This window comes from Dromiciops gliroides, chromosome 4 (assembly GCF_019393635.1).
Source record: "Dromiciops gliroides isolate mDroGli1 chromosome 4, mDroGli1.pri, whole genome shotgun sequence".
NCBI classification, from domain to species: Eukaryota; Metazoa; Chordata; class Mammalia; order Microbiotheria; family Microbiotheriidae; genus Dromiciops; species Dromiciops gliroides.
In genome coordinates, this window is record NC_057864.1 from 111,946,975 (window position 1) to 111,957,146 (window position 10,172).

The window sequence follows — 10,172 nt, forward strand, 5'->3', positions numbered from 1 at the left end:
GGGATGCATAACATGAAAAAAGGTTAAGAACCCCTGCTTTAGAGCTTCCCATCATCCCTGGGTGGATTTTCCTTGAAGAATTTTAGTCTATGAGATTCTACCTCTGAAATCTGCTCAATTGTAAACCACACTATCATTTTGTGTCTCTATATTCTTTATTTCTTATGTCTGAAATGCCCTTTGACTCAGAAACTGTGTAAATCATTAAAAAATCCATCTCAAATAATCATTTCATAGACCCTCCCTTGAACACTTAGAATTACTCAGAATTCTTCAGAAGTTATCTCTCATGCCCTTATATTGCATTTAATATTAGTAATGTATGCTTGTCTTATCTTACTCAGTAAATTGTATATTTGTTGCCCTTCCAAGACCCAGCTCAAACACTTATGTTTTCCTAGACATCAGCTATCTCTCACCTTTCTACCCTCTTCCATTTTTGTGCTTGTCTCATCTTCCAACCCATATCATAAATATCCTAAAAGTATGGATTGTGTCTAAATTCTTAGTATCTTTCCAATTAATGAAGCACTCACTACCAATAATTTTGAAGTATTTAATAGCCTCAACAAATATCTTATCACTTCATGCAGGAGGTAGAGGACTTGGTTTCTTTCTTTTTTTTTTTTTTGTGAGGGGCAATGGGGGTTAAGTGACTTGCCCAGGATCACACAGCTAGTAAGTGTCAAGTGTCTGAGGCCGGATTTGAACTCAGGTACTCTTGACTCCAGGGCTGGTGCTTTATCCACTATGCCACCTAGCTGCCCCAGGACTTGGTTTCTTGACCAAAAGGCTTGGAATGATGGCTGAAATAATGCAGCAGCCATGATTTTATTGTGGAAGATCTGATTGTTCCATTTTAAAAAGCAGACTCTAACAGAAGCAGATTATTTGTTCTTATTCACTTCTTATCCACTAATGAAATATTACTTGGATCAAATCAACTGTTTGTGTGCCTTATCTCCCGAGTCCCATAAGGTCAGAGACTAACATATGACCTATCTAAACTTTACATCCCTGCCTAATGCCTAGAACACTTTTATCACAAAAGAGGTTTTGGTTTTTTTTAAATTGTTAAAGTTGCTGAAGAGGAGCACCAAACCCCAAATGTTTGCAAAGGTGTGCAGTGGATTATAGTTTTCTTCTGTAATTCTTGTTGATATGATATCCTACCAACTCAGCCTTCTTTCAGATCCTTCTCCTTGTTAGATGAGAACAAAATTGAAAATCTTACAGAGATGATCAGGGTGCTTCTGTGGCATCTTTTTTTCTTTTTAATTTTTTATTTTCTTTCTATTTTTTTGGCATCTTCTAACAAGAGGTATATTTTCAGTTAACCAATATTCCTGTTGACTTAAATATGCCCTGCCAAACAGCACAGCACTTTTATTATTAAAAAACAATAACTTTCCTTTCAACTCTTTTTTGTTTGGTTGGTTTTTTTGTTTTTTTGCAGGTCAATGGGGGTTAAGTGACTTGCCCAGGGTCACACAGCTAGTAAGTGTCAAGTGTCTGAGGCTGGATTTGAACTCAGGTACTCCTGAATCCAGGGCCGGTGCTTTATCCACTGTGCCACCTAGCTGCCCCCCTCCTTTCAACTCTTACTCAGACCCAACCCTCCTACTTACATTCAAGTTTATGGCCTGAAGAGCATGCACAAAATGACTAAATATGTATGTAAAAATTAGTTTATTTTTCTACTTTTAATAAATGAGAAGAGAGGGGAAAACACAGTAGCCTGTCTCATATAGAACATTTATAATACATAACAATCCATAAAGCCTCATGGTGAGGTAGGAACAGCTTTGGAAAACAATGTACAGTCATAAAACATATAAAAAAACACACCAAAATTGGTAAAATTTTACACAGAAAATATATTTGTATCTGCATTTAGTGAGATGACAACTGCATAAAACTGCACCACATTCTGCCTAAATAGCTGGCAATAGCAGACACCAAAACTACATAATGAAGGTTCCATAAAGAATCACAGCATACACCGATGCACTTGCACCGTGCTGTTTCAAGGCAGAATGATAGCATGGCCATTTCTGTGTCTTGAGCAAGACTTCTCATATAAAACCACATATACTAATTGTATGCTACATTCCCTTCAGTATCTTTCTGTCAAAGACACTGGACCATAACATTTTTGGTTTAAAGGTTTAAATTGTAGGATACACAAGAGGCCCTTTGCCAGTGAAAATGATTGCTAAAATATTCCAGGTTTTGTCAGCAAAATGAAATTGCAGTTACACGTAAGGTCTGTAAAGCTACATCAAGATGATGCTATTCAAACTCCTTTTCAGAGATGTTCAAATAATAAGTTTGATTCAGGTCTAATATTAAATGGAGGGGAAAGTTTCATCTGCTGCCTTGACAAGTTTTTAACACTGTTTTTTGATTCACTATTACATCGAAACTCAGTATTAAGAAAATATTTTCTCTATGGTTTGAAGAGCTTCAGCACATCAACCAAGTTACTCTCCACATTTGTTTCTTCATACTTTTTGTGAAGACATTAAGACAAAAGGTGAAGACGTGACATTTATAGCTTTCTTATTAAAAAAAAGTATTGGGATTTGAATAAATCTTCAACCTGACAGTCATCCCACTTTAAGTATTTTCATGTTATATCGTTGTTATTTCCTTTAACGTTTTCAAGTTTCTAATTTTAGAAAAACAAAAACCTGAACATTAATTTAAATGGAAGTTCAAGCTAACAAAAAGTTTCCCTCCCTCACAATACAGCGTCCTTTCTCTGACAGTGATTTTCATTGGGGTACTTGATGAAAAAATTCCTAATCAAATTGCCTGCCTCAGAAATATGGCATTTCCCCCTCACTTCCCTCCCCAGCAAAGACACTCGAATACACCAAGTAAAATAGTTTTTCTAATTCTTATCTTTCTTAATGCAGATGTGTAATCCAAACCCACTAATTCAACAATCATACAAGCTAAAATGTCACAATGGAGAATCTACTCTCCCTTAAGGCTGCATTTGGCTTGGAAATTTTTTCTTCTAGATTGGTTTTAATTAAAGCACGTAAAGTGCTTTCTTTCCTACAAGATAGACAACAGACAAAATTCTAAGCATCCATATCATAGACTCACTGATCTTACTCACAAAGGAAAAGCCAGCTTAAAAAGCTGCAAGGCGATAGAACTGATGCAGAAATACAAAACGGGCTGGGTTTTTTTTCTTAAATAGTGAGCTCAAGGGCCCTAAGAATTTGAGGGAGGATTCCCCCATTTCCTTTCATAAAGGCAAAAGGGATTCAAACTCTAGGAATTTTAAATTCAAAACCAAAACAAAACACATGGTTTTCAACATAAATTATATAGTAAAACATGGGTTTTAGAAAGTGCATTGTATAGAGAAACACTGTTTCTCTGTTAAAACTCAAAAGGTGAGTCAGTGCCCACTGCTTTTGTTATTAAATAACGAACTACTTTGAGAAGGAACACACTAGGGTACCACTTTATGCATTATATATAAACTACTTTAAAACAAGTTATGAAAAATCAGATAACTATACCTACAGGTCACTTTTATAGTACTTTTGAGAAAAACATAGCCCTTGTCCTGTGCTTATATTTTAAAAACCTCAATTCTTTAGGAAACAGACCCTATTATAGTGCATTTGTTCAGAGAACCCTTTTTGGATGTTAAGATATTTTACTAGTTATCTTTTTGTATCATTACTGAAATGTTTACAAAATATACTCAGTTTTGAAATACCTTAATAAAATATTCCATCATTTAAAATGTTAAATCAGGAATGCACATGATAACGGTACAATTAGCAGCTTTCTTCTTGTTTACCCACTTAATGAGACTCCCCCATTTTGGGTTAAAAAGACTCAAATTTACAAAAATTAAAGACACCTGTCAGTTTAGGAATTATCAATTGAATCGTGAGGGTAATATCAGCAAAATAGTATTAAGAGACCCCAATTGGCAAGTTATAGTTTTTGGCCCATTTTAGCAAACCCAAATTTATAAACTGTGTTCCCATTGTTATCCAAGCACAAATCGTTCTCATTCTTAATGGAATATACGCTGTCCATTAACATGGCCTATTTAAAAAATAATAAGCCCATTGCCAGCAACAGGCATACACTAGAAGGGGAAAACCTATGCCTGCTACTAGGAGGATTATACACTAAAAAAGAAATTTCTAATTCCAGTCTTTTTCAATATCTTTATCTTAAACTTTTCATTTAAATAGTGAATTATTTTCTAATTCAAAAAGATAAGCCATTCCCAGAAGTAGTCATCTAGAAAAACAACTGAAGTAGTCAGGATACTATGCTCTTGGCAAAATAGTTCTATGTATGATAATTAATGTCATCAATATTAGTCTCATTATGGAAAAAAGCTACACTTAAGAAAACGCATAATGATTCTTCCAATGGAGACAATTTTGTTTTAAAACTTCTTAAATACTGTTTAACTGTACTTAAAAGGAACAGCAATAAGAAAATAGTTAAAAGCAATTTAAGTCATAGTTCATTCAGTCAACTCATGTGTAGGTGTTATAGTATATATTCAAAATAAGTCACTGTTGGAAGACCTGAGCAATGACAAGACATTATAGAAGTGAGAGAGTCCAGCCTTAATTATGAATTTTTAAAGAATTTAATACTCAAGTGATATTAACCTCCTAATTTTTTCCTCTCTAGTTAGTGGCTCACAAAGAAACAAAAACACTGTTTGTAATATGCAGATAACTTTCTTCTAAATCTAATTGGGGATAAATGCCATGAAATAACTTGAAAGAACAGCATCTTTGAGACACCCATTAAAGAGTTAAATAAATTACATTTAACGACAGTTAAAATATCTTTTGTTATACACAGATACTTTGAGTAAACCTTTGAGCCTTCAGTATTACTAATAGAGACCAAGCTTCTTTGAAACATAGACAATGCTGGTGAACACCTCTATATAATATACATATTCATAATTTTTGAAAGACAAACGTTTTATGCATGTATAGAAAGTTTTTTAAACAATTCAAATGTTCTTCCAAACATTAACAAGTTATAAAAGAATCTAAACGATGTTCAGTTGGGTGAACTTTTATATTCTTCAAACACCCTTTTATGTGTATAAAATGCAGTCTCTCATTAATTGTCTCACATTTCAATTGGAATAATACTCAGCAATAAAGAACAGAACTTAATACAAGATAGTAATTGATCTTTTTCTTGGTAAAATGATAAAATTGCTCCACATGGAAAAAAAAATGGAATAACTTTTCCCATTAACATCCATGAGTCGGTTAAAAAAAATTGCTACCATTATGCTATGTAATAATTTCAAAGGGGGGGAGAGAAGGGAAATGTAATCTAAAATGTCTAAGGACACCCCCCCCCCCAAATATACTATTTCAAGTTTCATCAAGAAATCTCAAATAAAAGTAAAACATTGGGTGAGGGGAAAGACAAAGCAGAAAAGTTCTAGTAACAAATTAATTTTAATTTATTTATCCCCAATTAAGTTTTGCTATGGGAAAACTGAAATCAAAAGTATCATTATGTTAGACAAGGTTTATACTTACTTTTAACAAAAAAATGTAACATAGTGTTAAAACTGGCTTTCCAAAATTGTTACAGCATAGCTGTACTGTGCACTGATAATCACAAAGTTGTAATAGAAAACTCTGTGTTATGCAATTCCATTATGTTCTTACAAAAATAGAATTAAACAGTGTGACCAAAACAAGGACTTCAGCAATTATACTACTTGGCAACTTAAGATTTCAATGGAGAGTCTCTTCCTCTTGTAGATGAAAATGAGTTGAACATCACATGTTTTTAAAACTTACATAGATGATTCTGATTGCTTGCTTGGTATCTTCTTTATATCTATCATCACAGCAGGTATACTATCAATTTTAGTCCTTCTGGGTTGCTTCTCTAAATTGTCACTAAGTTCTAAACAAGAAATGCTAACTGCAGAGCTCTTTTCTGCTTCCCTTCCAGAATTGGTTTTTTGGGTGGTCCCACAACATTGCTTCAATGCACATTGAGTTCTACAGGCAAGTTCACATGGGGTAACACTTGATTTAGCGCCTACACTAGCAAATTCAGGTTGAATGGTAGTGGCATGGATTCCGTGATTGTGAAAGACGTCTTTAATGCTTTTAGCCACCTCCATGTAGCTTGTAGGGTCATGACATTTTATGTGAGCAGTGGCAATGATTCTGCTTCCAGCAAGCTGCCAAACATGCAATTCATGAACTTCTTCAACTCCTTCAACATTTCGAAGCTCCATTTTCAAATTTCTGATATCTACTTGTTTAGGTACAGTTTGTAGAAGGATAAGGGCAGATTCCTTAAGTAATGGATAAGTGGTGTAAAGAAGTATGCCAACCATCACAAGACAAAGAGTCGGATCTAAGTATAGTACCCAGCAAGGACCAGCCTCTTCTATTGGTCCAGTACCATTAATAAGACCTACAAATGCCTCGCAGGGATCAGGGACACATGGGTTCCTACAGAGCATATCGTCAGCACAAGATTTCCAAGAAAAGAAAAAGACCAAGGCATTTATCACCACAATTACTGAACCCAAGGCATCTCCAAAGACATGCAGAAAAACTCCTCGCATGTTAAGCTGTCCGCTATTATCTTCGTCTTCAGAATCTAAATTGTCTGAATCATCACCGATAAGATTCCCATTAACTTGCACATCCATTCCACGTTCTCTGGCTTGTTCGTCTACAAAGAGATGCAAAATTGTTACCACACATTTAGAAAATGTTCACACAAAAGTTGTATTCTCAGAACTGCTTTTTAGAGGTAAGATCAATGATAACAGCCTACATGGTCTTTAGTGCCCCTAAAATATAAATTGATATATAATGGGTGGGCATAACCTTGGGTATAGTTTCTTTGAATGGGAACTTATTAAATTATAAAGCTAATTCTGCCTCTTTCCCTAAAGAGGGAGGAAAACTCGCTTAGAAAAAAAATGTTTAGCAAAAACTTTTGCAGACCTGCAGGAATAAAAAGGTAAATCTGAGGGATATAAATACAACTTAGGTCTAAATGAATAACCTACTATTATAGTGACTATTGGGCATTCAATTCCAGTTGTGTGTGTGTTTTTTTAAATCATTCACATTTTTCTGATACCTTGAGCTTAAAACCAACTTCAATTTGTATCATTCATTCAAATAGGGCATTTAATGAGATTGAGGAGTGGACAACAGCAATCAATGATTGCAGAGACATATAAAAAAAGCTGAACTTTCAGGTTCCTTTTAAATCTCTATTTAAAAAGTAACATTTATTAAAAAAACCATATACTTGGGCAATTTAATAATTGGAACCAACATCTTATTAGGGAGTACGAAGAAATCCATAAAAGGCTGAGTTAAATCATTTAACCCCATCTTTTCAATGACTAATTTCCATAATTCAAACGGATTACATATCATGGCTTTTGTTTTAGGATGATCCTGAAGTCACTTAATATAGGGCCCTATCAGACTGACAATGCTCAGAGAGGTAAAATCTGCATACGATTTCACAAGACCAGGGATGAACTGAACCACACATAACCATTCATAAAAGAAAACTCTTAACCAAATGTTTGCTGAATGGAAAGCCTGTTAGTTTTTCCTCTGTTCCCCAGGAAGTATGGGAAATTAAACCCATCATCCAGAAAAAAATAAGCCCCCCCAAGGTTTTTTGCAAAACAGATCACCACCAGCCTGCACTCGGCTCGGTGTAGACTAACTACTGTCAGAGTTAAATCCTAGAGATAACCCAGCTGTCAGTATCTGTTTCCCTGCTGTAATCACAGGATCACTGGATATTAGAGCTGGGGTGGACCTTAGGCTATCGCATACTCTACCACTCAGTAACACTGGAATTCTTTGCAGTTCCTGGCCCAGGGCACAAACTCCCTCCCCCCAGTTCCTCTTCCCTGGCCCCTGGTCCCCATGTCTTAAATGCCCTCTCCTTCTACCTTCACCTTTGCCTCCAGGCTTCCTTCAAGTCTCAGTCTAAATCCCTTCTGCCAGAGGCCTTTACCCGCAGCGATGACACCAATTTACCACCCCAACCTGGTACGGAGTTCTTTGCATGTCGCCCCCACCCAACAGAATAGTGAGCTCCCCGAGGGCAGCGACTCTCGGCCTTTTCCCGTACCCCGCCCCACGCAGTTTAGCAAACAATGCTCATTGGCTTAACCTGAGGTGGTCGGTCCAGCACCTTACTGGGGCCAGGGGAGGTTGGGTGATTGGTGCCGCCCCTCCAGGGGCAGAGCCAGGACTGGAAGGAATCCAGGCGTGTTCCTGACAAATTCAGCACTCTTCCCCCGCAACCCCGCCAGCTACCCCGGAGAGGCTTGGGTAGGTGTGTGTCGGGTGGGCAGGGGATGTCAAGACTCCACGTGGGGGAAAGGCTAGGGAAGAGAGGCCGGCAGCGCCCGCGTCCAACAGCAGGGGGCGGTGCGGGGCCCCTCTCCTCCCTCTCCAAAAAGACCCGGGCGGGGGTAAGCCACGGATCCCGAGCCCCCAGCCCGCAGCCAGCGCGGGCCGGGTGGCCACCTCCCCCGCCCGCCCTCACTTACCTGCTCGGTCCAGCTTCATTCCATTCGAGTTGCTGCTGATGACCAAGTTGTTGGTCTCCTCCCCGTCGGCGGCCCGCTCGCCGCCCGTCACGTTGCCGTTGTTGCCCCCGCTGCGGCTGCTCTTGCCCCGGACCCCCCTGCCGTGGCCGTGGCCGTGCCCCCCGTGGGAGTGGCCGTGGCCGCCCCCGCCGGGCCCGCCCCCATCCCCGAAGCCGCTGTGGTGGTGGAAGAGGCAGAGCCCCAGCAGGTTGACCACGAGCCCAGCCACGCCGACCCCGAGGACCACCAGCGGCTGCTGCATCTCGTGGGGCTCGATGAAGCGCTCGATGGCCTCCAGCAGGATGGCGAAGCAGAGGCCGGTCAGGAAGATGGCGTTCACCAGGGCGCCCATCACCTCGGCCCGGATCCAGCCGAACGTGTTCTTCTGGGTGGACTGGGTCCGCCGGGCGAAGCGCTCCGCCACCAAGGCCACGATGAGGGCCAGCACGTCGGACAGCATGTGGAACGAGTCCGAGAGCATCGCCAGAGACGAGGTCAGCCGGCTCACCACCACCTCCAGCACCATGAACATGAAGGTCAGCGACAGCATGCAGAGCAGCCGGGCCCGGTTCCGACCCCAGCACCCCATGGCTGCGGGACCCGGCAAGCCCGGGAGGGGCCCTGCGCAGCGAGACCGGAGCCCGAGGGCAGGCGGCGGGGGCTCCCCAGCGAGGCGGACCCCGCGCGGTACCAAGCCCGGCCGGGGCTGCCTCGAGCTCGAGGGAACCGACCTTCCTCCAACTACGGCCGCCGAGACCGTCCGGGGCTACCGAGAGAAGACCCTGCGGGGCCCGGCGGAGCGCCTCAGGCTCCCCTCAGAGCCCGAGCCGGAGCCGAGAGCAGGCTCGCTGCGCCCTTCCAGGGGGGCGGTGGCGGAGGCGACAGGCAGCTGAAGCCGGCGCCCGGAGCCGAGCCGAGGGAAGAGGGCGGGGGCTGAGGCAGCGACGGCGCCGGGTGAGGAGCAGCTCCGCGCCGGGAGAGAGGGGGCCGGGCATCTGTGGCCGCGGGGACTCCGGACTGCGGGCTCCTCGATCCCGCGAATCCTCGGGGTGGCTCTGGCGACGGACGAGCTCAAGAGCCGGAGAGGAGGAGGCGGCGGCGGCGGCAAGGAGAAGAAGCGAGAAGGAGGAGAAGGAGGAGGCGGCGGCTGCACTCGGCCCCGTCTCGGGTTCTCTCCTCACCCCCCCGCCTTTGCAGACGGTTTACAAAAAAACTTTGCTTTGCACTCGGAACCCCCGTTTTCACACGGACCCGTGCGTGACACTGTCTCCGGCGCCCCTCCCACCCGCCCTGCCCGCCTCTTCATTCGCCAGAATGCCCTCACGACAGACACTCTGCCCCGCCCCTCGAGGTTGGCCATTGGGTGACGGCTTCGCGGGGCGGGAGGGGGGCGGAGTAGTTGCTCGAATCCATAGGGGCGGGGCTTTCCCTTCCCGGCGCCGGGTGTAGGGTTGGGGTTGCCGGGTGCAGCCGGTGGCGTGGGGGGCGTGTGGAATAAGGCCGGGTGCAGTGGAAGGGAGAGAGCTGCTTGTGGGAATCT

At 42.3% G+C, this 10,172-nt stretch overlaps 1 protein-coding gene across 1 annotated transcript; it reads right to left on the reverse strand.

Moving 5' to 3' along the window:
* Positions 1 to 1,672: 1,672 nt before the first annotated feature.
* Positions 1,673 to 9,843, reverse strand: SLC30A1 (solute carrier family 30 member 1). Its single transcript, XM_044004005.1, has 2 exons — positions 8,594 to 9,843; positions 1,673 to 6,732 (listed from the first exon to the last, which is right to left on the reverse strand). The coding sequence occupies exons 1-2, from the start codon at positions 9,219 to 9,221 to the stop codon at positions 5,834 to 5,836; spliced, it is 1,527 nt and encodes a 508-aa protein (XP_043859940.1). The 5' UTR covers positions 9,222 to 9,843; the 3' UTR covers positions 1,673 to 5,833.
* Between the last annotated feature and the right edge of the window lie 329 nt (positions 9,844 to 10,172).

Coding starts and splice junctions, on each gene's coding strand:
- SLC30A1 (XM_044004005.1), bottom strand. CDS start 9,221: ATGGGGTGCTGGGGTCGGAACCGGGCCCGGCTGCTCTGCATGCTGTCG. Junction 6,733..8,593: donor AATGAAGCTGGACCGAGCAG/GTAAGTGAGGGC, acceptor ATCTCTTTGTAG/ACGAACAAGCCAGAGAACGT.